The sequence below is a fragment of the Leucoraja erinacea genome, chromosome 13 (genome assembly GCF_028641065.1).
Source record: "Leucoraja erinacea ecotype New England chromosome 13, Leri_hhj_1, whole genome shotgun sequence".
NCBI classification, from domain to species: domain Eukaryota; kingdom Metazoa; phylum Chordata; class Chondrichthyes; order Rajiformes; family Rajidae; genus Leucoraja; species Leucoraja erinaceus.
Window position 1 is genome coordinate 40,521,416 of NC_073389.1, and position 26,368 is coordinate 40,547,783.

The 26,368-nt window shown below is 39.4% G+C and overlaps 1 protein-coding gene across 1 annotated transcript in view; it reads left to right on the plus strand.

The window, feature by feature from the left end:
- The window catches only part of tbc1d23 (TBC1 domain family, member 23), a 62,354-nt gene that overhangs the window by 11,903 nt on the left and 24,083 nt on the right, over positions 1-26,368 (plus strand). Inside the window, 10 exon segments of the mRNA XM_055645012.1 lie at positions 2,797-2,908; positions 8,090-8,195; positions 11,292-11,496; positions 14,455-14,578; positions 17,278-17,402; positions 18,612-18,658; positions 21,360-21,463; positions 23,752-23,874; positions 24,701-24,793; positions 25,625-25,795. Of these exon segments, the coding sequence (XP_055500987.1) occupies positions 2,797-2,908; positions 8,090-8,195; positions 11,292-11,496; positions 14,455-14,578; positions 17,278-17,402; positions 18,612-18,658; positions 21,360-21,463; positions 23,752-23,874; positions 24,701-24,793; positions 25,625-25,795 (1,210 nt within the window).

The following is a 26,368-nucleotide window of genomic DNA, read 5'->3' on the forward strand; positions in this document are numbered from 1 at the left end:
TCATGAGTAGGTTAACATATGATGCGCATTTGACGGCACCAGGCCTATATTCGCTGGAGTTTAGAAGAATGAGAGGAGACCTCATTGAAACATACAAAATAGTGAAAGGCTTGGATAGAGTGGATGTGGTGAAGATGTTTCCACTAGTGGGAGAGTCTAACACTAGAGGTCATGGCCTCAGAATTAAAGGATGTTATTTTTGGGAGGAGATGAGGAGGAATTTCTTTAGTGAGAGGGTGGTGAATCTGTGGAATTCTTTGCCACAGAAGACTGTGTTGGCAAAGTCAATGAATATATTTACGATAGATAGATAGATTCTTGATTAGTACAGGTGTCAGAGGTTGTGGGGAGAAGGCAGGAGAATGGGGTTAGGAGGGAGAGATAGATCAGCAATGATTGAATGGTGTAGACTTGATGGGCCGAATTGCCTAATTCTACTCATGTCACATGATCTTATGATGAAGAAACTGATCCCATCAGATTGCTTAAATGGTATGGAAGATATATATGGTGGTAGTATCCCTCTTAAGATAATGTAAATTGCAGAAGATGTTCTGTTGAATATGGACTGCTAGAGTGGAAGATGAAAATAAAGGGACCCATACATTCATTCTTACAGAGAAAGACGAGGGTAAAACAGAAACAAGGGGAATAGAGGAGGCACACGAGAGCCCTGAAAACTATGAAAGATGGGAAGCTGGAGTTAAGAAAAGAGGAAGAGATCTGTGGAGCAGATAGGAAAGAGATGGATAAACTCTGACAATGCAATGGCTTCCTTATGGGAAGCATTGTGGGAGGAGAGGTAATCCAGATAATTGTGAGTTGGTGGGCCTTTAATGAATACTACTGTTCAGCCTACAGAGTTTCCAGCACTTGCTATTATTCAAGACGACATTAAGGGCCTGTCCCACCGTACGAGGTCATTCAAGAGCTCTCCCGAGTTTAAAAAAAAAAATCACTCGTGGTAAGTACGTAGCGGCTACGTCAGAGCTCGTGGATGTCCCATAGCGGCTCGTAAAGCTAACGGCAGGTACTCGGGAAACGCGGCAACTCGTGAAGTTTTTTCAGCACTGTGAAAAATGTCCACGAGTGCCCCGGGTACCTACGAACGGCTATTACCGTAATCCTCCGAGTTCGAATCAGGAGAAACTTGGGAGATACAAAAATGCTGGAGAAACTCAGCGGGTGCAGCAACATCTATGGAGCGAAGGAAATAGGCAACGTTTCGGGCCGAAACCCTAAACTTGGGAGTACTCTTGAATTACCTTGTACAGTGGGACAGGCCCTTTAGTGTTTTTTCTCCGTGATGCTCCTAATTGAATAATCGCATAATTTAATATTCCCCTTTTAAAAGGAGCAGCAGTTGACTGCTATTTGTGAGTTTTGAGGATACGAAAGTGAGGCTTTATATATGAGCTTTAGCACTTTCTAAATTGCTGTCCAAATGGTTTTATGTTCCTGTTAATTTGAAATAATAATTATATTTATTTGGAACTGTTACTCCCGAATTCAATGTATTTGTTATTTTCAGATTTGTTTTGCATAGTATCGGCTACATAGCAAAATGTTTTATAGGGTTGTATTAGTGTTAACTGCAAATGCATTCATGCAAGAGCAATTGATCAATGAGAGTAACCATAGAAATGTACAGCATAGAAGGGAGTTCAACGGCCCATTACATCTAAATTGGCCTTTAGCAAGAGTGCTTCAAATTGAATCTTCCTTAGTTTAGTTTAGTTTTTAGAGATTCAGTGTGGAAACTGGCCCTTCGACCCACTGAGTCCACACTGACCATCGATCACACATTTAATGAGTTCTTTGTTATCTCACTTTCGCATCCACTCCCCACACATTTGGGGCAATTTACAGAGGCAAATTAACCTACAGACCCACGCATCTTTGGGACATGGGAGGCACGGAGGAATCCCACACGGTCACAGGGTGATTGTGCAAACTCCACTCGGCCAACACCTGAGGTCAGGATCGAACCTGGATTTCTGGCACTTTCAGACGTTACTGAAGTCTCATTAGCATACTGATGTGAGTTGAAGATTAATGAACAAACACTTACCTGAATGTAAGAGTAAACATTTCATTGTTGGGTTTGGGGCAATGGAGGGCTGAAGGGCCTAGTGGATGGTCCCTAGCTGTTCATATTCAATTTCAATGATTTTGGTGAGGAGACTGAGTGCAATATATCCAGGTTTACTGATGATGATGCGAGTTGTGAGAAGAATGCAAAGAAGTGTCAGGGGGATATCAACATGCTATTCTGTTGGCAAGTTCGTGGCAGATGGAGTATAAAGTGAAAAAAATTAGATCATTCTGTTTGATAAACAAATAGAAAGAGTTTTCTAATGGTGAGAGATTGAAAACTCAGTGTTTAGTGGTATCTGCATGAGAATTAATGACCTTGCAGAGGACGGTTAATATTTTAAGTTGACGTGAGTTGAACTAATATTTGCATATACTTTGCCTCGATTTTTAATTTCTAATATTATTTCCAGTTTTATTTATCATACACAATTATTATGGCTTCTCAAATTTTCATATAAAGAATATTACTTATTTTTACATACACATTTTAGTCCTAATAAGTGGCCTTATTGGACTAAATTCCCTTCCAGTACTTCCAAGTCAGCCAGTGCTAAGATTTTGTAACATTTTTCTACTGATGTATTTGTACAAACACAACCTGAATTATTGAGTTGCCAGTAAAAGTGTTCTAAATGATGTAAATAAACCCTTCAATCATGATCTTATTATTAAGTTGTTGGCCTTTCACTTCTGCATTAGGGATAAAGATCTAGCTGAAGCATTGGATGAAGGAGGCTGTGACTTGGAGACACTCAGAAATATAATTCAAGGACGATGCATACCAGCTGACCAAAGAGCCAAAGTGTGGAAGGTAAAAAAATGGTGTAGAAATGCAACATTTTTCAGCTCACAAAATGAGATTTTAATAATAATAATAATAATACATTTTATTTATGGGCGCCTTTCAAGAGTCTCAAGGACACCTTACAAAAATTTAGCAAGTAGAGGAAAAACATGTAAGCGGAATGAAATAAATAGTAGAGATATGACTAGTACACAAATTAAAGACAGAATTCAATTCAAAACACAAGATGAGGCAATTCAAGCACAGATGAAAAGGGAAGGGGCGTGGGGCTAAGGATAGGCAGAGGTGAAGAGATGCAGTTTGACCATCCGAAGAAACAGTTATGGAATGTATCTGAATAAACTGTTAACCTTATTTTAGAGCTTTGTTTATTTTGCAATAACTACTGTTATCATGTGGCGATGAAAGCAAAATGCAAATGGGATAACTAACTGTTTCTGATCAACACAATCATAACTATGACCTGGTTTTGCAGTTCCTCTGTATTGTTTTGTACTAAGCCATACAGACCAGAAAAAAGTACTTATGATTCTCAAGGGGCTAGTAGAATCAAGGGATATGGGGAGAAGGCAGGCACAGGTTATTGATTTGGGACAATCAGCCATGATCACAATGAATGGCGATGCTGGTTTGAAGGGCCGAATGGCCTCATCCTGCACCTATTTTCTATGTTTCTATGTATAGATTAAGCCAGTCACAACAATGAAAGAAATTGTAATGCTTTAAGGGCCTGTCCCACTTGGGCGTCATTTACGTGACATCATTTACGCGACATCATTTACGCATCATGGCGCACACGTCGTGATGTGCACATGATGCGCTCATGGTGCCTGGTGACATAGGCAGTCGCGCACGGCATCCCAGGATTTTGGGATGTACAAAATCTTTGTGCGCCATCTGCATGACGCCCAAATGGGACAAGCCCTTGAGTTGACCTCACTTCAGTGGGCTGAAAGCAGTAGGAACAATCAGAACTAACAATTGTAATCCAGTGATTGTGTGAGAATGCATCAACTAGTCTGCGTAAACTTTCAAATAAAGAATGGATACATGGATGAGGCAGCTGTTTACATCCAAATGACATCAATTTAGCGAGAGATTTATGTTCTTGCATCATTCTAACAGAACCCACACTCATTGACTGCTTTCCATATTTAAAATTTAATTTGTTAGATTAATACATGCATGGCTATGCTCTCAATTTTATGTAAATGTAGCAAGTTCAATTGTTTTAACAGGTTAAAGCATGCTTTCCAATGAGTGCTTAAATTGTGTTGAGTCCCCAAAACGGCCACATGCATTGGCACAATGTTGATTTAATGTGCAATATTTCCTCCTCTTTTACCGAGGATAACTCTTGTTAGTGTGTAATTTGATGGCGTGACTTGTTTCTAATCACTATACCCATTGTTCGTGTATAAATGTGAATAGTCACTGTAGAGAACTTCAGTTGAAAAGTGTATGTACCAAAAGGAATGCAGCACATTACCAGAGCTTCAAAGAATGTGAGGAGGAATTCCATAAAATGGGGTTTTATCCGTTGTATATAATTGGATGGTTGAAATTTGGGGACCTTGAAAGATATTGAAAGGGGACAGAAACTCATTTCTACTAGCAGTGGCGTATGGGACAAAGGGACACAATCTGAAAATCAAAGCTATTCCATTCAAAAGTGACAGTAGGAATCTCATCTTGACCTAAAGGTTACTAGAAACATAGAAGAATAAGGGGGTTAAGGTAAGGAAGTAATTATACCAGGGAGGAACAACATTCAACCTACATTCCACAGAACCAGTAATTCATTCGCTCCCTTGCTCTAATCCTGAAATCATTGATCAAGTTTACTTTCACAACTGTCAGAGGCAGCAAGTTCCAGGCTATTACTATTCACTGTATAAAATGTTCTTCATGATTATTCAAATCCTTATTTTGTGTTCTCCTTGTCTTCTGTCATAAACTGATGAGAAGAGTTTCTCTGTCCACCTAAATCTGAACACATCTGGCAAATCTCTCTTCAAACTCCTTTGTTCAACTTACGATCTCCAGCTTTTTCAACCTAACCTTGTAGCCCAACTACCTCATCACCTAAACCTTCTGATAAATCTTTTCTACACTCTCTCAAGAACCCTCAGATCTTTTCAAAAGTGTAGGGCCTGGTACTGGGCACACTGTTCTTGATTGTGATCCAACTGAAACTTAGTAGTGTTGAACGTAGCCTCTCCTTTTGTACTTTTGTTCCCGATGTTGGGGAGGTTCAGAACAAGGGGTCACAGTTTAAGGATAAGGGGGAAATCTTTTGGGACCAAGATGAGAAAAACATTTTTCACACAGAGTGGCGAATCTCTGGAATTTTCTACCACAGAAGGTAGTTGAGGCCAGTTCATTGGCTATATTTAAGAGGGAGTTAGATGTGGCCCTTGTGGCTAAAGGTATCGGGGATATGGAGAGAAGGCAAATACAGGATACTGAGTTGGATGATCAGCCATGATCATATTGAATGGCAGTGCAGGCTCGAAGGGCTGAATGGCCTACTCCTGCACCTGTTTTCTATGTTTCTATGTTTCAACACCAACATTTCTAAACCACAAAATCACACATGCTTTGCCAAGTACTCTCTCAATAGGTTCTGTAAATTTCAAAAACTATGCACATAAAAATCATAGATACCGTACCGAAACAGGCCTTTTAGCCCAACAAATTCATGCTGACGATCAAACATCCATTTTCCTTTAATAATCCCATTTTATAATTCTCCCTACATTTTCATCATGATTCTGCCGCTCGTATAAAAATTCAGGGCAATTTTCAATTGCCATCTAACCTACAAACATGCGCACCTTTGGGGTGTAGGAGGAAACTGGAGCACCAGAGGGACAACATGCAAATCTCACAGAGATGCAGTAATGTTTGAAACCGGGTAACTGTACTATGGGGCTATGACTCCAATAATTGCACCACTGTGCCGTCTATAAACCCTCAGTTCATCTGTAACTGTGCTCTTATGAATTATGTGTCATTTCGATACTCCATCCATAAAAATGCATGCTTTTCCCTATGAATTTTCCTTTGCTACTGTTAACCTCGGGCTGAATGGCCCATTTATGTTCCAGTGCCATGGAATTGTACCCCAGTCTGGTGCACCTTCAGGAAAAATGAACTGAATGGAAATTAAACACATTTTAGAAAATGTTGTTTGGTCAAATGAAATGCTTTTTAAATCTGCTAAAACAAGGAACTGCAAATGGTGGGTTACAAAAAAAGCGACACAAAGTGCTGGAATAACTCAGCGGGTCAGGCATCATCTCTGGAGGTCAAGGATAGGTGACATTTTGCATCCGGACCCTTCTTCAGAATCACAGTGGTCAGGGGCGGAGTGGAAAAAGAAGTGTAAATTTGGTGTATTGTGATGTAATGAAGCTAAGGGTATTATGGTTCCCATCTCTGCAACCTGGTACAGTGCTAACACGTAAATGATTTGAAGAGGGGAAGTTATGAACTTAGCTACAGTTGTTTAATAGGAAGTACAGAGGTTCACGTGCACCTCCTCTAACCTCATCTACTGTATCAGGGGTCAACCTCTCTACATCGGTGAGACTAAGCGCAGGCTCGGCAATCGCTCCGCTCAGCCCGTCTTAACTTACCTGATCTCCTGGTTGCGCACCACTTCAACTACCCCTCCCATTCCCAATCTGACCTTTCTGTCCTGGGCCTCCTCCATTGTCAGAGCGAAGCCCAGCGCAAATTGGAGGAGCAGCACCTCATATTTCACTTGGGTAGTTTACACCCCAACGGTATGAACATTGACTTCTCTAACTTCAAATAGCCCTTGCTTTCCCTCTCTATCCCCTCCCCTTCCCAGTTCTCCCACCAGTCTTACTGTCTCCAACTACATTCTATCTTTGTCCCTCCCACTCCCTTGACATCAGTCTGAAGAAGGGTCTCGACCTGAAACGTCACCCATTCCTTCTCTCCAGAGATGCTGCCTGTCCTGCTGAGTTATTCCAGCATTTTGTGTCTACCTTCAAATTAAACCGGCATCTGCAGTTCTTTCTTACACATTTCAACATACTAAGCATGCCTTTGATTATTGCCAGCAGTCTCACTCAATTTAGAAGTCTGTGAGTGCAAGACCCATAATAGAGGCCTAAATACATAATTTCCAGTGCAGCACTGAAGAATTGCTGCAATGTCGAAAGTGGCATATTTCTGATGATGCATTAAATCCACAAGGTCAGTTGAAGTTGATCGAGAAGGTGCCATGACACGAATTGCAGTAAAATACTGACATGGTTGCAATATCCTCGCTGATGTCTATTTTTTATTGTACACCCAAAATAACACACTTTCCAACTACAACCAGGAAGACCAGAGCAGCTTTTCACTTCTCCCAAGAACACAGATCCAATTAATAAGCCCACTACTGATCTCCACTTTGCTGAATGTTCTCACATGGATGCTTCCAGTTGTAACTCCAATTACTTTCTCCATATAAAAAGTGTTGCTATTGGAAAATGTGTCGGTGAATTTATGGGATTATATGAACATTCTTTGGCCCAATCCATACTTGGATCCCCTCCTGTTCCCTTGCATTAATTAATTTCATACCTTTTGGTTACAATTTCCATCCTGCTTCACCTTTGCTTGATCTTTTTCTGATTGTTCTCTTCCTTTTCTGTGATACAAAATGACCACAGGCCTCGCTAATAAACATTTTTGTCCTGTGAACGAATAAAGGTTAAATTTAAGGATATAGGCCACCAGTTCATTGATTCCTACAACTATCTTGACTATTCTTCCTTTACACACTTCATCTTGTGAGGACTCTATTCAGCCCTCCTGGTTTCCTTACCTCCTGGTATTTGTATCGGAAAATGCTACCTTCCATGCCAGTGCTTCCAAGATATCTTCCTATTTCTCAAACATTGTTTCTCCCCTCTATCATATTCAGGGCTCCCAACCATATTTATCTTTCTTTGCACCATCTCCAGTCCCAATCTTTTCCGATCTTAATATCTATCGATATTGATTGCCAGTTCAGATGGAAGGTTATTAAACTAAAATTCAATGTGTGTGAATTATCTGTGTTGCCTCTATTACGATTGTTACTGCATTCTAAAAGCAGTACCATGTGAATGCAAAACATTTTTTATATGCTGCTTTTACATTTTAACTGGTTCTTCGTTTCAGATTTCACTCAATGTGGCAGGGAAAGTAGGTAGTCTGGGATCATGGGATGGATCTCTGGACCTGCCAGAACAAACATTCATTCAAGAAGATTGCCAAAGGCTCATAGGTAATTAAGCAACTATTGTGAAGCGTGGAATGTTTGCCTATGTTATTGTTTATAACAACCCGCATCAAACATGGCATTCCAGCAGGATGACAAGGGGAATGTTGAGGTGTATGATGCAGGATGCCATCAAAGCTGAAACCAATACATTTAAAATCTAAAAAAATGATGATTGGTCATGTTAACCTTCAGTTTTAAAACCTGAAAGATATTGGAGAAATAAAAGTTTGCAATGCAAAGCTCATTCAAAGTCTGCCCTATGCAAATGACTGAAAGAATTCTGAATTTCATTCCTTAGCTCTTTCCTAAATCTTACATTTGTTTATAGATATAGATAGATAGATATGCCATTTATTGTCACTATACATGTACAGTGAAACTGAAAGCTGCTCGTACTCAGTGCATACATACAATTTTACAAAAAAAACAAGAAACAGAAAAACAAAACAGAAGGGAGATGGGGGGGGGGGGGGGGGGGGGGGGGGGGGATGGGGGGGGGGGGAATAGGTGCACAAATTCTACGGCGCTACATACATATATACATATATACAGATGGAAGTCCGTGTTGGGCGGTGTAGTCAGTGCATGTGTGGATTTGAATTTATGGTAGATATAATTCTCGGGAAGCAGCTATTCCTGAGTCTGTTGTCCTGGATTTGATGCACCGATAGCGCCTTCCAGAGGGCAGCAGGTCGAACAGTCCAAACGCAGGATGGGAGCTGTCTTTGGTGATCTTCTTTGCCCTGCTAAGGCAGCGGGAGGGTGTAGATGTCCATCAGGGAGGGGGAGAGGGCAAACCAATGATCCTCTGCGCTTTCCTGCATCCAAGCCCCATAAATTAGATGAAATGCTGCTGTCGTGTGGAGATCCACCTATGACCCTTCCACACACTCGCCGTTAATGTGTAGGGGGACTAAGTCGGTGCTGTGCCTCCTGAAGTCGACAATGAGCTCTTTTGTTTTCCTGGTGTTCAGAGCCAGATTGTTTTCTGAGCACCAGGTTGTCAACTTCAGGACTTCCTCTCTGTAGGCTGCCTCGTCTCCCTTTGAAATAAGTCCGACCACAGTAGTGTCGTCAGCAAATTTGACGATGCGGTTGTTGTTGTGGGCCGGACTACAGTCGTAGGTGTAGAGACAGTATAAGAGGGGGCTTAGCACACAGCCCTGTGGGGTTTACTTTGGACATGTAACTTTGCAGCACCCCATTCTGCATCTTCACTGTATCTGTGCTTCCATGTTGCTTGTTTAGCATCCAATCCCTAAATTAGATGAAATTGGCTCCGTCCACCTATGTTTCAATTTGAAAATTACTATGTGTGCAATTCTGTTCATATCCTCATCATTTTACATTTCTCCATTTTTTTGCCTTTGTTCGTTCTGCTATTGTGATTAAAACTTTAGCCACCCCAGAGTTGAGAATCTCTCCCTTAGTCGCTTGTGTATTCCAATTTTAAGGCTCCTAAGAAATTACTTCTTCAACTTCTTTGTCTTAAGAATGCTTTTCGTAGTTCAGCATCAGTTTAGGTCGAATTACACCCCTGTGAAGTGCTTTGAGACAGTTTATTGCAGTATCTTTTTATAGTACTAATTGAAGTACTTGATGGAATTTGCTTCAGTGATTCATTTGCCACTAACTAGGGAGCAGGTTCAATGAGAATTTTTTTTACAGAATTTGGCAGAAAAATGGTTGATATTTTCCCTGCATGATTATGACGGAGTTCAATTCCTGACAACTAATTGTCACCTGAGCTATTTGTATGTTGGAAATGAACAAAATCTCTGCAGGAGAGGATCCTGGAAACAACTGTGATGGAAGAGTGAGCAGATGCGGGAAGAACAGCCGCCGGCTGGTTTCCCTGACGAGTGAATCTGCTTGGCTCGACCCAACCCGCGATTGTGGTTGGCTCTGTGGGGGGATGGGGAAAGAAGGCACGTGAAAATTCTCCATTCCCCTGGCAAAAGATGCCTGTAGCACTGCAGAGCCAGCTAATACATCCCCATCCATCCTGTTGGTTCCCAAACACGCTAGTGCATGTACAAGTTGCATGGCGTTCATAATCCATATTGGGCACTCAGGATATAGATGAGAAAAACTATCTTCACCCATAAGGTCGTTTTTGAAAACATTACCTGAGATGGATAAAAAGGTTCAGTCACTGATTACATTCAGGAAGGAGATCCAAGGATTTGGGGATGTTAATTAATAGAATCAAGAGATTTGGATTAGTGACGTATTGGTGCTGAGGTAAAAGATCAGAAATGGCCTTATTGAATTAAGGAACTGGTGGAAGAGGCCAAATAGCCTACTCGTGCTCGTTTATTATAAAGGTGTCTTTGCTAACAACAATCTGAATTAGTAGTGGGAATTCATTGAAAGTTCTTGTTCCTGCAATATGTATAAGCAATTGGTGTTTTTTGCATGGGTATGTGACAGCGGCAATTTGCAATAATGTTGATTGTGTGTACAATAAAATGTCTTAAGGCACTTTAAAAGAGTATTGTAAAACAAAATTTGACTAAGCCACGTAGGAAAAAGTTAGCAGAGAAACACATAGTTCGAAGAGCATACTTAAATCGGAACTTGGGCCAATAGGAATTCATGGTTTAAGGGTTAAGCAGCCATGGGCAGTTTAAATGACTTGTTGGTACTAACTTCCCTCATTAATAATACAAAATGACATAAAGTACCAGAGGACAATGTCAGAAATGTACACAAGAAATCTGGCTTAGTGCCAGAACAGTTGATATGACATAATGGCTAAGGAGAAAGGTGAATTTCAAACGAAGCAGAGATTTCCGCCATAATGTGTTATGATGATAAAAAACCATCAGCATTACAATTAATGCAGGCACATCTTTCTTATGCACTTTCAGCTTTGAAGCAGAAGTTCAGTATACAATGCAGCATTAAAGAAATCTTCATATGAGTAGCTCCCATCCTGTAAGATCTATAGATTATGGATTTCAAAATTAGTGGTTTCAAATGTCCTTTTAAAATAAAAAATACATCCAATATTTCAGTTTCAGAAATCTCATGCAATGTTCCCATAAATACTAATACATTTTTGATTTCTATATATCAATATTTTATCTCCTGTAGATCGTCTTTCAATGCCAGATGAAGAAAAGGAGCAGTTACTTTCAGACATTGAATCTGTAATCACATTTTACTGCAAATCCAGAAATGTCACCTATACCCAGAGTCTTGGGTGGACAGACTTACTTAAACCTCTTGTTCCGCTCCGAATGTCACGCAATGATTTATATAATTGTTTTTATGCTATCATGAACAAATATATTCCCAGGTAAGGAAATGTCTATGATGCCTGAATTAATCACCATTCATTACAGCTTGTGGAAATGATGTCTCTACTCTATAATCAATAAACTGCAGCTAATGGAAATCTGATATATAAACAAAGTGCTGGAAATACTCCGTGGGTTAGACAGGATTTGTGGAAAGAGAAACAGAGTTAATGTTTCTGTTTGATGCCCTTTCGTCAGAATGAAGAAAAGTTTATAAATCATATTTGTTTTATGTTGAAGGGACTGGGACTGGCATGTTTCCAAGGGCTTAGATGTGGTGGAATTTGTTAAATATGTTTAGGAAAGATTCCTCAGGCAATTTGTAGAAGTCCGGACAAGAGAGAGATCAAAGCTTGACTTGCATTAAGGGAATAGGGCAACACAGGTGACTGAAGTGTCAGTGGGCCAGTCTTTTGGGACAAGCGAGCACAGTTTTATTGTTCTGGGATTGAGAAGCATACTTAACAAGGGTAACAGGAAGACAAAAAAGAGCAGAAGATGAGTCTAACAGATAAGATTAAGGAGAATCCAAAGAGATGTTCTAAGTTTATTCAGGGAAAAAGTACCACCAGAGAGAGAATATGGCCTCACATAAATCAGTGGTCTGTGTGACAATAGGTGCAGGAGTATGCTATTTGGCCCTTCGAGCCAGCACCGCCATTCAATGTGATCATGGCTGATCATCCCCAATCAGTACCCCATTCCTGCCTTCTCCCCGTATCCCCTGACTCCGCTATCTTTAAGAGCCCTATCTAGCTCTCTCTTGAAAGTATCCAGAGAACTGGCCTCCACCGCACTCTGAGGCAGAGAATTCCACAGACTCACAACTCTCCGCGAGAAAAAATGTTTCCTCTTCTCCGTTCTAAAACTGTGACCCCTGGCTCCCCCAACGTTGGGAACATGTTTCCTGCCTTTAGCGTGTCCAAACCCTTAACAATCTTATATGTTTCAATAAGATATCCTCTCATCCTTCTAAACTCCAGAGTGTACAAGCCCAGCCGCTCCATTCTCTCAGGATATGACAGTCCCGCCATCCCGGGAGTTAACCTTGTAAACCTACGCTGCACTCCCTCAATAGCAAGAATGTCCTTCCTCAAATTAGGGAACCAAAACTGCACACAATACTCCAGGTGTGGTCCCCTAATTTGAGTAAGGACATTCTTGCAACTGCAGGAGATGGGCAAAGTCCTCAATTAATAATGATCCTCTGTTGTTACCACAGATATGAAGATCAAGCAACCCTTCACTTGAAGGGTTGATGAGTCAACCCACTGAAATGTCTCTGCACTGCCTAATTGCAAGCATGTCCTTCCTTAAACATAGAGATAAATAAATATTGCTCCATGTGTGGTCACAGCAGTGTCCTGTAATGTTGTATCAAAACCTCCCTCTTTGCAGTAATAAGGAACTGCAGATGCTAGTTTAGATGATAGATAGAAAAATGCTGGAGTAACACAGCAGGTCAGGTAGCACCCCTGGAGAACATGGATAGGCGACCTTTCGGTTTGGAACCCATCTTCAGACTGAAGAAGGGTTCTGACCTAAAACAACGCATATTTGTGTTCTCCATGAATGCTGCCTGACCCGCTGAGTTACTCTAGCAGCTTGTGTCAGTTCTGTGTGGACAAAAATTGAAATAATGTTCCAGGTTGATTTTGCCAGTTCTGATCCAAACTGAAAGGCTGGTTACCTCAAATTGTTGTATTCAATGCTGAGCGCTGAACTCTGTGACATGCTTAGTTGGAAAATTGACCTTATAGATTGGCTTTATAGATCAATATCAGAGGCCAAAGATAAAGTGGGGTATAAAGCTTAAGGCAACCCGTAACTCAGTCGTCCTTGTATGCACACATGGAGATGTTCTGTAAAGCCAATCAGCACTTGATGTCTCCAATGTAGAGGGGATATGATAAATTGTAAGAAATTTAAGCTTTTTTTTTGTTTAATCTGAATGGAATATTTGGGTCCCTGAATAGAGGGAAGAAAAGAGGTGAAGAACAGATGTTGCATGTCCAATAATTGCCTGGGAAGGTGCTGAGACAAAGAGAATGGGTTTTTGTTGGAGATAAAAGAATGAATTGGTGTGTTTGGAAAAAAAATCCTTTGGAACGTGAAAGCAGAGGAAATAATAAGTAAGACAATGGCACTGGGTTGAAGGTGCTGAAACGTATGTAGGATGGGTGATCTCATCAATGCGGAAACTAATGAGAATAAAGGCTACTAATCTTGCTCTAGGTGGGAGATGAGGGGGTTGGAGCAGATGTGTGGAAAATGGAACGCACAAGTTGACAGCCAACAATGAGAGTTACAGTGAAGGAAAAGGAAAGGCCTCAGAAGCGCTTGTGTTTCATCAACAGAACAGATACAAAAACATTGGCGAACTCAGAATTGATCAGAATCCTTTGTCTGCAGTTGGGTGGATGACCTCCATCCACCCAACTTCATACAAAGGATTCTGTTCAATTCTGTGCAACCAAGAGAACTCCCTGTGATGAAAGAAATTTCAAATGGGAGAAGGGCAAAGTCAAATATGGATTAAGGGAACAGAAGACACTAGATGAAGTCTTGAGCAAAACAGAAAGTGCTAGAGGAACTCAGCAGGTCAGCAAGAATCTGTGGAGGGAATGTTCTGGTCACTATCTCATACTGTCTATGTTGACGTAGTCTGAAGAAGGGTCCCAACCCAAAACTCTCCACAGATGGACGATGTAAGAGCAGAGTGAAAATTATTACCGACGGTAATCGGATTGAACAGGTGTTGGAGACAGCACCAGTGCAGTCACCCATTCTGCCTTACAATGCTTATTATTTTTCCAGCATTTTAGAATATTTAATTGCTTTGTTTAGGATTGAACGAATCACATGTCCTGTATTTTCAGAAGTCCAGCTGGCATAATTAACCATGTACTAAATTGAACTTTGATTTGTTTTTGAAACTGGAATGCTGTAATTTACAGGGATTTTGTTCCCCGTGGTCGACCATTCCATCTCTTCAGGCTACTGCTACAGTATCATGAGCCAGAGCTTTGTTCTTTTCTTGACACAAAGAAGATAACTCCAGACTCCTATGCGATAAGCTGGGTAAATATTATCTTTGAAACAAAATTGTTGCTATCAATGATAGTATCTCATATAATCTATTCCTGTTAACTATGTATCATAATTACTTAAATTCATGGAAGATGCATCTCCACAAAAGCTGGTGTTTTTGATAGAATTCAATTAAATGAATTTGTTTTTCAATCTAGGTTCCCAACATCACAGAATCTTACAGCACAGAAACGGGTCCTTACAGCCACCCTAATGTCATGCTAATCCTGTTTGCTGGCATTAGGCTTCTCTCCCTCTTTTTTTTTCCAATCCGAGTACATATCCAAATGCCTTTAAACCATTGCAACAATATCTGTCACCAATACGTCCTCTTGCAATTCATTCCAAATATTCACCACTCTTTGTGTGGAAACTTACGTTCAGATCTCTTTTGAATTTATGCTGTCTTACCTACACCTGTCCCCTTTTGTGCAAAACCTCCCTTTCTTGCAAAATAGATTCAGCCAATCTGTCCTAGCCCTCATTCTTTATATTTCTAAGCCATAATTTTGTAAAGCCCAGCTTCCTACTTTCCAATGAGAATAAACTCAGCCGATCCAATCTCTCTTTTGACAACAGCCCCCATTCCAGGCAATATCATGCTGAATATCTTCTGCAGTAAGTCAGACAAATATTGGAATTGAATGAATTTTTGAAATGGGAAATTTTACCCCTCAAATTGTTTTGGTATAATTTTGTGACAATTTATTTACTACAGTTTATGATTTTCTAACTTAATAATTTGCTGGGTGGGTGGGTGACATATTTTGAACGGTTAGATAATTTAAAATGAGAAATTATGAATTTTGTTTTTTTTTTAATGAATGAATGAATAAGTTTATTGGCCAAGTATGTACACATACAAGGAATTTGCCTTGGTGCTTTGCTTGCAAGTAACAACACGACATACAGTAAACAATTGAGATTAATACATTAAAACATTAAGAATAAAACATTATAGGTTAAACATGTGAATGAAATAAAATACCAGAGCAAAAGGAGGCTACAGACTTTTGTTTATTGTGTAGAGCTACCGCTCATGGTAAAAACCAGTTTTTATGTCTGGCCGTGTCGGCTTTGACAGTCCGGAGTCGCTTTCCAGAGGGATGTGAATCAAAGAGTTTGTGGCCAGGGTGAGAGGGGTCAGAGATGATCTTACCCGCTCCCTTCCTGGCACTTGCAGTGTACAGTTCGTCAATGAGGGGAAGGTTGCAGCCAACAAGCTTCTCAGCTGATCGAACGATTTGCTGCAACCTCCGGATGTCGTGCTTGGTGCCAAACCAGGTCATGACGGAGAAGGTGAGGACAGACTCAGGATGGCAGTATAGAATTGGACCATCGTTGCCTGCGGCAGATTGTGTTTCCTCAGCTGCCGCAGGAAGTACCCTCTGTTGGGCCTTTTTGACTGTGGAGTCGATGGTGGCACCTCATTTAAGGTCCTTGGAGATGATGATCCCAAGGAACTTAATAGACTCCACAGATGTGACTGTGGTGTTGTTGATGGTGAGGGGAGGGGGAGTTCTCCTAAAGTCTACTATCAATTCCACTGTCTAAAGAGAATTGAGCTCTGGGTTGTTACAAAGGCATCAGGACACCAGCTGTGTCACTTCCTGTCTGTAGGTAGATTCCCCATCCCGGATCCGTCTAATCAGGTTGTGTCATCCGCAAACTTGAGAAGCTTCACAGAGGAATCTGTGGAGGTGCAGTCATTGGTGTAGAGAGAGTAAAGGGGAGGGGAGATAATGCAGTCTTGCGGTGCTCCTGTGCTGAGGGTCTGCGGGTCTGAGATGTGCTTTCCCAGCCTCACATGCTGCATCCTGCCTGTCAGGATGTTGGTGATACACTGACAGAGGGGTTCAGGCACAGTCAACTGGGAGAGTTTGGAGTGTAGTAACTCTGGCACAATGGTGTTGAATGCAGAGCTAAAATCCACAAACAAAATCCTTCCATAGGTCCCCTGGCGGTTTAGGTGCTGGAGGATGAAGTGCAGGCCAGGTTGACTGCGTTATCCACTGATCTGTTGGCCCGGTATGCAAACTGCAGAAGGTCCAGCAGGGGGTTTGTGATATTTTTATGGCCCACATTGAATCCAGAATTTATCCACTGCTTTCATAATATGTTTTAATAGGATAATTGTATTGCAATTTATATTCAATAAATTCTAATAGTGACTTGAAGAAAAATATATTTTCTGTGGGGCATTTGTTAAATACCTCAATCCCCCCCCCTCCCGTATTGGAACGATTGTCTTGGATATATCACCTTGACAAACTATTCTAAAATTGGGTACTTTGTTTTGACAACTAAAATATATTTTCAAATGCATTTTAAAAGATATTCATTGTGATGTTCATACATTATACTTTATAATATAGGAAGTGGTATGTCTTAAATAGTGCATTAATCTTTTGTGCTGAATACAATGGTGAATTGCCGTAAGACTTTTGAATCTGGCTAGATGAATTAAGTAATCCAAAAAATGGAGTATTACAATGTTGTCGTGTAATTAATCAGAGATGTCTTAAACTTATTTCACTTAATTTATGGCTTATACCTGATAAAAAATACAACCCACAATCCATTATTTTCTTTAAAAAGCATTTTTAAATGTGTTGCCAAGAAGCTATGATTAACTTTTAGTTTAATTTATGGAACACTTCTACTTCTACCTTTTCTATATGTTTCTGAAGGGAGCAAGCCTATTTGCAGGTTGCTGTACAGGAGATGTTGCCCAACTGATGTGGGATGTGTATCTACAGCAAGCAGACCCTTTCCTAATTTTCTTCCTCATGTTAGTCATTCTAGTTAATGCAAAGTAAGTGACTTTAAAAAAAATATTTTAATTGTTATGATTAGGCTCACTTTACATTTGGATATTTGTAATGCCATATTGGTATAAAACTGCTGTTTCTAGTTGATTTTGATTTGCACTTTAAACTTCTTTATTATAAAGGAGTATTTGACTTGCATACATTTCTTAATTCCTATATATACATTACATTATTAGTTTCTATTTAAAACAATGCATTATTATGTACTTATAGCAAATTATTATATTGAAAATTACAGACTAATATTAAATTTGATTCATCTTAATTCTGAATATTATCCTTATGTTGAGCCACATAATTTGTGTACACTTGAAGCTTCCCATTTGTCCTTAAATTTAATCTTTTTCACCGTAAGGCATTGTTAAAATTTCTATATTAAAGAAGATACACTGATGAAAAATATATATTTTTAATGGGTTTTCTCTCCATGATTTGCAATGCAATGCACTGTTGGCAGCCATCAGTGCCTGCCTTGGCCCAAATTATAGAATTCCCAATCTCTTTATGTGTTTCCTCCTTTACTACTGCTCCTTAATATCTCCTAATAGACAATAGATGAAGGTCTTCTTCTTTGTTCCCAATTTGGCCCTTTGAGCCAGCACCGCCAATCACTGTGATCATGGCTGATCATCCACATTCAGTACCCCGTTCCTGCCTTCTCACCATATCCCTGACTTTGCTATCTTTAGAGCTCTATCTAACTCTCTCTTGAAAGCATCCAGGGAATTGGCCTCCACTGTCTTCTGAGGCAGAGAATTCCACAGATTCACAACTCTTTGGATGAAAAAGTATTTCCTAATCTCTGTTCTAAATGGCCTACCCCTTAATCTTAAACCGTGGCCCCTGGTTCTGGACTCCCCCAACATCAGGAAAATGTTTCCTGCCTCTAGCGTGCCCAATCACTTAATAATCTTATATGTTTCAATAGGATCCCCTCTCATCCTTCTAAATTCCAGAGAATACAAGCCCAGCTGCTCCATTCCATCAACATATGATACATTCAGATTTGGTGTCAGATTTTGTTTCATTTTCTCTGGTGCCTTTGGACATTACATTCCATTAAGCGTAATATATAAGCAGAAGCAGTAATATTAGTCAGAAACATGACATTTCCACAAAGCTCCTCTGTATATTTACAGTGCTCAATGTTGCATTCAATTTGCTAATTTACAAATCCTCCCTTTTCTCCCCAGAGAGATTGCATTATCCCAAGAAGGAGAATGTAAGGAGGAACTCATTCGTAAGTATGCCCAATTAAAGTTTTTCTGAATTAAACTTGCATATTCAAACTATAAATCTAATATAATATGTAATTTTTTTTAAATCATGCGTATAAAAGACACAAAGTGTTAGAATAACTCAGCGGGACAGCCAGCATCTCAGAAAAACATGGATAGATATTGCTAGGTAAAGGAGGTGTAAAGGGGATGGACGTTCATGGTAAAAGATGAGGTAATAATGGCCTAGGAATTGAAAATTATCAAAGAGTTGAAGGGAACGTGAGGTGCGTTGGATGTAGGTCGGAAGGGACTGGCTGGGGGATAAGCTGGAATCAAGGTATTTGGAGATGTGTTCTATGGGGCAGGAGCAGGCAGGAACAATTGAGTCTGCCGGGGAAATAACGTTTGTGTATTTTGGGAAGGAGATTGATGCAGGGAGTACAGGGCTGTGGATCTGTATGGTTGGAGGCTGTGGGGAGAAGATCATAGAAACATAGAAAAATAGGTGCAGGAGTAGGCCATTCGGCCCTGAGCAAGCACAGCCATTCAATATGATCATGGCTGATCATCTAAAATCAGTACCCCTTTGCTGCCTTTTCTCCATATCCCTTGATTCCTTTGGCCCTAAGAGCTAAATCTCTCTTGAAAACATCCAGTAAATTGGCCTCCACTGCCTTCCGTAGCAGAGAAATCCACAGATTCACAACTCTCTGGGTGATTAAGTTTTTCCTCATCTCAGCCCTAAATGGCCTACCCCTTATTCTTAAACTGTGGCCCCTGGTTCTGGAAATCAGAGGTGATGAAATCGGCAACAGTTTGGAAGAGGATGACCTGGTGTTCGTCTGTAGGACCATGATCAAGCGGTAGGTACGAAGAGGTGTCCAAGAGTTGGTATCTGGCCTCGGCATGGTAGAGATCAGTCTGCCAAATTAAAACGGCGCCTCCCTTATTGGTGGGTTTTAATATTTGGATTGTTACTGAATGAACTGAGGACTGTGCATTCAGGGAGGGTGAGATTGGAGTGGACAATGGGTGTGGAGAAATCAAGCCAGTTGATGTCACACCAGCGACTAAAATAGGAAATGTTCAGAATTTTGTGGTGCTTTAAGAGAGATGAATTTCTGTTTCGTATATTTTCCCTTGCATTGTATTATGAGTATAGAACTAGTTTTCTATTACACTTGTACTTCAAGCACTGTTTCTTCTGCAGTTAGCTGATTTGTCACAGCATTAATGGTTTGACTATCATGCAAATTAGACTTTTGCCAGAATGTTTCCTTTGAGTGTCATTGATCGGCTAATTGCTGAGGCAGAGAATTATTCACATGATGCTGACCTGTTATTAGCTGTCTGCATAATACAGGTTTAGCTCTTCCACAGGGAGATATTGAAAGTAGTTTTCTTTAGATCGATGCGTAATTTCAATTTTAGACTTGCTTTTAAATCCATGTTGGCCAGAAATTGTAACGAGTCAAACCTGTATTTCCCCCTATGGCTTCTGGGATGAAGGATTTTAGTTACGTGCTCAGACTGAAGATGCTGGCGGGGTTCTCCTTGGAACAGAGGGGATTCAGAAGGGATTACGAAGGATCCATAGTTGACAGAGAAAAGCTGGTTGGGGCTTCAAGACGGAGAGGATGTTGAATGAATGAAATTGATATAAGATTTGAAGTGTCTTGAGGAAAGGAATTTAGAATCTGGAAAGAACTACTGGGGTGTATTGAAGGCAGATTTAGTCGTGATGTTTAAATGAGAGCTGGATATGTCTTTGTAAGGATATAATTTGCAGGGCTGCAGGAAAAGTGTAAGATAGAAAGATTAACTGGATTGCAATTGTACAGAGCTGCCACAACAAGGTTAGGTCAAATGGACACTTTCCACGTGAAATCGGCTGTGTGGAATGTAATGGTGAGTAAATACATCTGACTGCACTTATTTTCAGCTAGCAACTCTGTGGTGTTTCACACCAGCACATTGCATCATGAAAATCAGGAGAAAACATTGGGGATCAAATATGGAAGCTTCCCGTTGCAACACTAATGGACTCAATGTTGAGTCGACTGGTGAAATTCATTCGTCCAAAGCTAAGGGATGCTTTTTGCCGATAACACTACCCCATCCATTAAGTAAATTCAAGTAATTTGTTGGTTCTCCTAATTAGACCCGAACAGAAACGTCACCTATCCATGTTCTCCAGGGATGATCCCTAACCCGCTGAGTTACTTCAGCACTTTCTTCCAGCAATTTGGTTTTTGCACAAGATTCCAGCATCTGCATTCTCTTGTGCCTCCACTATTTTTCCTGTCAGTTACTTCAGAAGAAGTTCAAGCTTAAAATTGTTAACTCCCTGCAAGTATTTTTTTTAATTTTACGAATAGGTACTTTAAAACTTTTTAAAATCTATTTTTGAGTTGTCTTTAATTATTTGTTTTATGATTGAAATTTTGAGCTGCTGATTCAACTGTTGCAATGAATATGTATGAAATCTGCCAGGTGTATGCCATAAATATTTAAGTAGACTTAAGCAGTACCTCTCTTGATTTATAATTAAGGCCAATGCAAATGTATTTATTACATTGTTTGTTTGGTTCATGCCGGTGTGACGTCAATAGGTCCACATCACTACAAAACCCCATTGTTGTAGGGATTTCGTGTTGGTTTATCCTTTTCCTTTTTTGTTGTCCGAATGTGTGAGATCATTGCAGTATGCTTAAATTTCAGGTTCACTTGAAAATGTTCCATGCAACCTGGAAACGGAAGATGTAGAAGATCTGTATTCCTTGGCTCTGTATTATCATGCCAGAACGCCTGCTTCTTTCCGAAAGGTACAATCATTTTGAAAATCAAGTAATGGGGGCTTTTGATAGGTAAATGTCAACTAAGGATACAAACAAGATTCAAGTAAGGCAGATTTCCGTCAAATAATGTGCATGTTTTTTGTAAAAGAAAGAAATCATCAACGTTAAACCAATAGTTTGCACTTTTCAATCTGCAAACTATTTGAAAATATAAGAATATGGGAAAACAAGATTTTTTTGCTATGTTTAAAATTAACCAGAGTTAAAATGCAAAATGCTTTCCATCACAACAAAAGTATCTTGAGTTTGTTTGAGAAAGTGGGCCATGCTTTCATCTAAAGCCAAAATATGAGAAATGATAAGCTGATATCAAAAGATCGGAGACCATTGTAATGCAGACATGGATGTCAACTGTAAATCAAACTGTAGTGTGCCCTCTGTCTCCTTTGGTACTTCAAGCATCTTAGGTTGTTCCTCTTATCTTCCTTTACATTTACAATTTTCTCTCTCCCAGCAAAAATACAATTAAAAAATTCTCCCCAAGATAGCCCACATTCCCTTCTTATCTTTTGCCTCCATGCAAACGTGCTACCTGTTTAACTTTACCACCTCGATTTGCTTTGCTACTCCCATCGTCTCAAACACACGTCCACTTCCAATCACTTCTCTTTGTCATTTTCCACCCTAATTCTCCTTTTTCCTCTCCACTCTTTTCTAATTCCTCCCCCCCCCCCAGATAAGTGCTCTCACTTCTATTTTGAACCCGAACCATGCATGTGCCTCTCATTGCCATGGGACATGGACAAGTGTAGCTCTATCATGGTAAACCTTCTTGGATAAATTCATCTGTCAAACTATATTTTGTATTTGGTGTCTTTGTGTTTTCCAGTTGTAGAGGATCAATGACTGCTCCCATTACAGCCAATCCTTAGGTAATGATTAGAACCATTGTGGAGACTTGGATGGCTCATGGGGAGAAGAAAAGGCGAGCATAGTTTCATATAAAATAAGTAATGTATAGGGAATAAAGTAATTTGTATATCGTAACCTCACAGTTTGAAGACAATTTTCAATGGTTATTTAATGTTCATTAGAAAATCCTTGTCTCTCTCATGTGGCTCGGAGTCATGCAGCTGAACCTTTTTTCATTCACAGCAGCCTTGAATCATGTGGAATCTGAAGCCAAATCTTAAGTGCACTCCCATGTAACAGAACATCACTAATTTTGAACCATATTAGCAGGTCAATAATTTTGCAAGGATTAAATTATACAAGAGATAGGCAGATTATTAGCATTGGATTAGGTTAAAAGAACACTTTTCTATTTATATGTGTTTTAGCAGGTATTTTAGCTACTAGATTACTTTTAAAATAGACTCTGTTAGATTTGATTTTTCTGTCAGTATGCATAGAGCATGATCCTATAAAAAATGAACCACATTTCCAGAAAAAACTTGATAATGTTTTGCAGGGCAGATGCTGATAAGCTCATAAGACGTAAGAGCAAATTAGGCCATTTGGCCCATCGTGTCTGCTCCACCATTCGATCGCGGCTGATCTATTTTTCCCTTTCAACCTCATTCTCCTGCCTCTCCAAAACCTTTGACACTCTTACTAATGAAGATCCTATCAATCCCCACTTTAAAAGTACCCGATGACTTGGCACCCTCCACCATTTGTGGCAATGAAATCTGGCTAAGAAAACTCCATATGGATAAAATCCATCTCCAATGTCTAAGATAGAATCATGGATTTTTTTATCTCTATAGTTTCAGCCGATAGATCATGCAACACTTCCCTCGTGATTCCATTAAGCTAAGAACTTGGATCATGTGCTGGTATCTCTGGAGAACCTACAACTATTACTCAAAAGTAAGGATTCTGCTGGGCCAAGACAGATTCTGAGTGTTGTTGCAAATGCCTGTTATTGGGGTACCGCAAAACAGAGCTTTATTCTATATCTCACCTTTAACTACCTTGTTCTGACCACAAATTCAAAAAGTGAAATTATATCATTATTTTTCTGCCCTGACTTCCCTTATTTTAATAAACATCAAAATTCATAACAAATGACTAATAAAGAATTGGACATTTTCTTTTATCGAATAGCAACATTTTTAAGGAAAGTGGAAGTCTTCCTTGCATCTTGATTTGTAATCTCCAAAGTTTAAGTTGTTTTCACTTTTCCAGTGTTTTTTGTGAATCATATGTTCTATACGACCTCCAGTTCAATTGCTAATATTTAGCAGCTGCACAACTATTGCTGTATAGCTGTTGACAGCGATTGTTAATTTAAACATTTAAAATGTTTGCAGGATAACCAAAATCTGTTCGGAAGTAATCTGCTGGGCCTGAGGGATGATGAGATGGATCTAAGCCAAGCGTTATGCTTGCCTGTTTCGGTATCAGAAATACTACAGGCAAATCAACCTCAAGGGGTAAGATCGAAAATTAAACTGGCCAGCATATTTAAACAAAATAATTGAATAGTGTTAGTGAGTAAGGGAGGAAAGAACAAAAGGGAAGGTCAGATAGTACTGAAGGTGCTTGTGCAAATATCAAAAGAGATTATGATGATATGTAAAAGTAAATGGAACAATTAAAAAAAGCAAAAGATAGGTTAAGCAGACATTAATTGGAAATGCCAGAATCATTGCAGGAACTGCTGTTCAAAAAAAATCTATTCATTATAGTTTGATGGCACAAAACATCAAAAGATGATGCATTACTTTTGCTGTTTGATTGTATAATTTTTATTTAATGACCTCACTTGTTTAAATGAAAACAGATTCTTCACAACCACAAACATTTCATCTTGCCCTAAACCATAATTGTATTCAGTTTTGCATTACCACACACAGAGGAAAAGCAATAGTTTTGTTGGCTTAAAAATTTACAACAGCTTTATTAACCTCCGATTAGATATTTGCTTTACAGTTGCAGGATGATGTGATAGTTTGATAAAATTGCATTGAGATATCAATATTATAAAAATACAATGGAACTATGAAACAGTAAATGCTGGTACCACTCTGGTTCAGCAACATCAGTGGGGGAGAAGCAAGGTTACTCAATGATCTTTCCTCGTGACTCAATGATCTTTCCTCGTGACTCATTGATCTTTCCTCAGAAATAAGAATGTTTAGATAAAAAGATGGCATCATTTAGTATTGGGATTCTTTAGTATATAGTAAGTAACTTTACATCACTACACTTGTAGATACATCCAGTATGTTTGCTATTTGCCTTTTTTCCTCATTACAGGACGGTGTTCGGTTCTTTGTAGTGGATTGTCGACCTGCAGAACAATATAATGCTGGACACCTGTCTACAGCGTTTCATTTGGATTCAGACCTGGTAAGTGAAAGCTAAATGTAAAGTATTGGATAAATGTATTTATAGCATACATGTACGAAGGTTATTTATATGGGGAGATTTATTGTGTTTTATTTTTGGATTCCTTATTGGGAGTTTCTAGACAATGTGAGATATTTGCCTGCCTTGCAGGTTCAATTTCCATTAGATTTCACGCAGGGGCTCTGTTACTGGAAAGTTTGGAAGGAGCTTTTAAAGGAACCTTTGGAAATTCCATGAATCAGCACATAGACATATGGACTAGGACAGTTCTAAATTAAAAAAATTAAACCTCATTGATCCTTAGTAAGGTTCTGTTGGGACATTTTGTACTGTTTTGGACTCAAGGGAATTATTTCCTGGTTTTGATCATCAAGTTAAGGAAACGATCTCAGCGCTAAACTGAATTTTATTTCAGACAAAATGTCTGCTTCAATTTTTAATATGTTGAGGATGGATAATATAAATACAGCGTAAAGGCAGTGGGCATATGACTAGCAAGCCTATAAACTGGATTTTTGTTTTTCATTTGAGTATATGGTAGTTGAGCAAAAGTGGTAAATCTGTTTATAAAAAATAATTATATACATTTCAGAGTTATTTGAGATCACAAATGTATTATCAATGGATGGTGATTTTCCCAAAGAACTTTGTAAAAATTAGTCATTTTCTTAAGCTTCATAAAGGAAACCTGAAATTAACGCAACCACAATTCAAATATGTTTTGTATAAATTTTTGGACTAATTTTCATCTTTATGTAAAATGCACCGCAATCTGAAATGTGTTCGTAAATATATTGCAAAGTGTCTTGTAACTTTTATAATTCTCCACAGATGTTACAAAACCCTGCAGAGTTTGCACTTTCGGTTAAATCTCTTTTGGAAGCACAGAAACAGTCCATAGAGTCTGGATCAGTAGCAAGTGGTGAACATCTGTGCTTCATGGGAAGTGGCAGAGAGGAGGAAGATATGTACATGAACATGGTGCTGGCCCACTTTCTTCAGGTGTGATATAACATGGACATAGACATCCTGATCATAGAGGAAATGTAAAATTCAAAGACCATTCAATGTTTTAAGAATTCATATTTTACCTTTGCAAAACAACCTGTTTGCATCGGGTTGTATAAATATGTTGAGTATAAAAAAAACTTATTGAGAATGAAATTTTCATTGTGCACAATATATACACAGGTGACCCTGATATTTCAGGAAGCCTTGTAAGTGTACATCTGAAAATATTTTCAAGGAAGAAATGTTTTTGTTTGCATCTTACGGTTCTTTTTACAAATGATAAAATATAGTAAAATGCTTGCCTTTGACCCTTTTCTGACCCTGCATATGCTTGATATTCAAATATGCAACAGTGTAACAAAAAGTGTAGGAAAGAACTGCAATGCTGGTTTAAATCAAAGGTAGACACAAAATGCTGGAGTAACTCAGCGGGACAAGCAGCATCTCTGGAGAGATGGAATGGGTGACCTTTCGGGTCGCGACCCTTCAGACTGAATCAGACCCTTTGCTCTGCCAGGCCTGTATTGCAGCCATCTTTAGCTTATGCTTGTTTTGGGGGCTAGT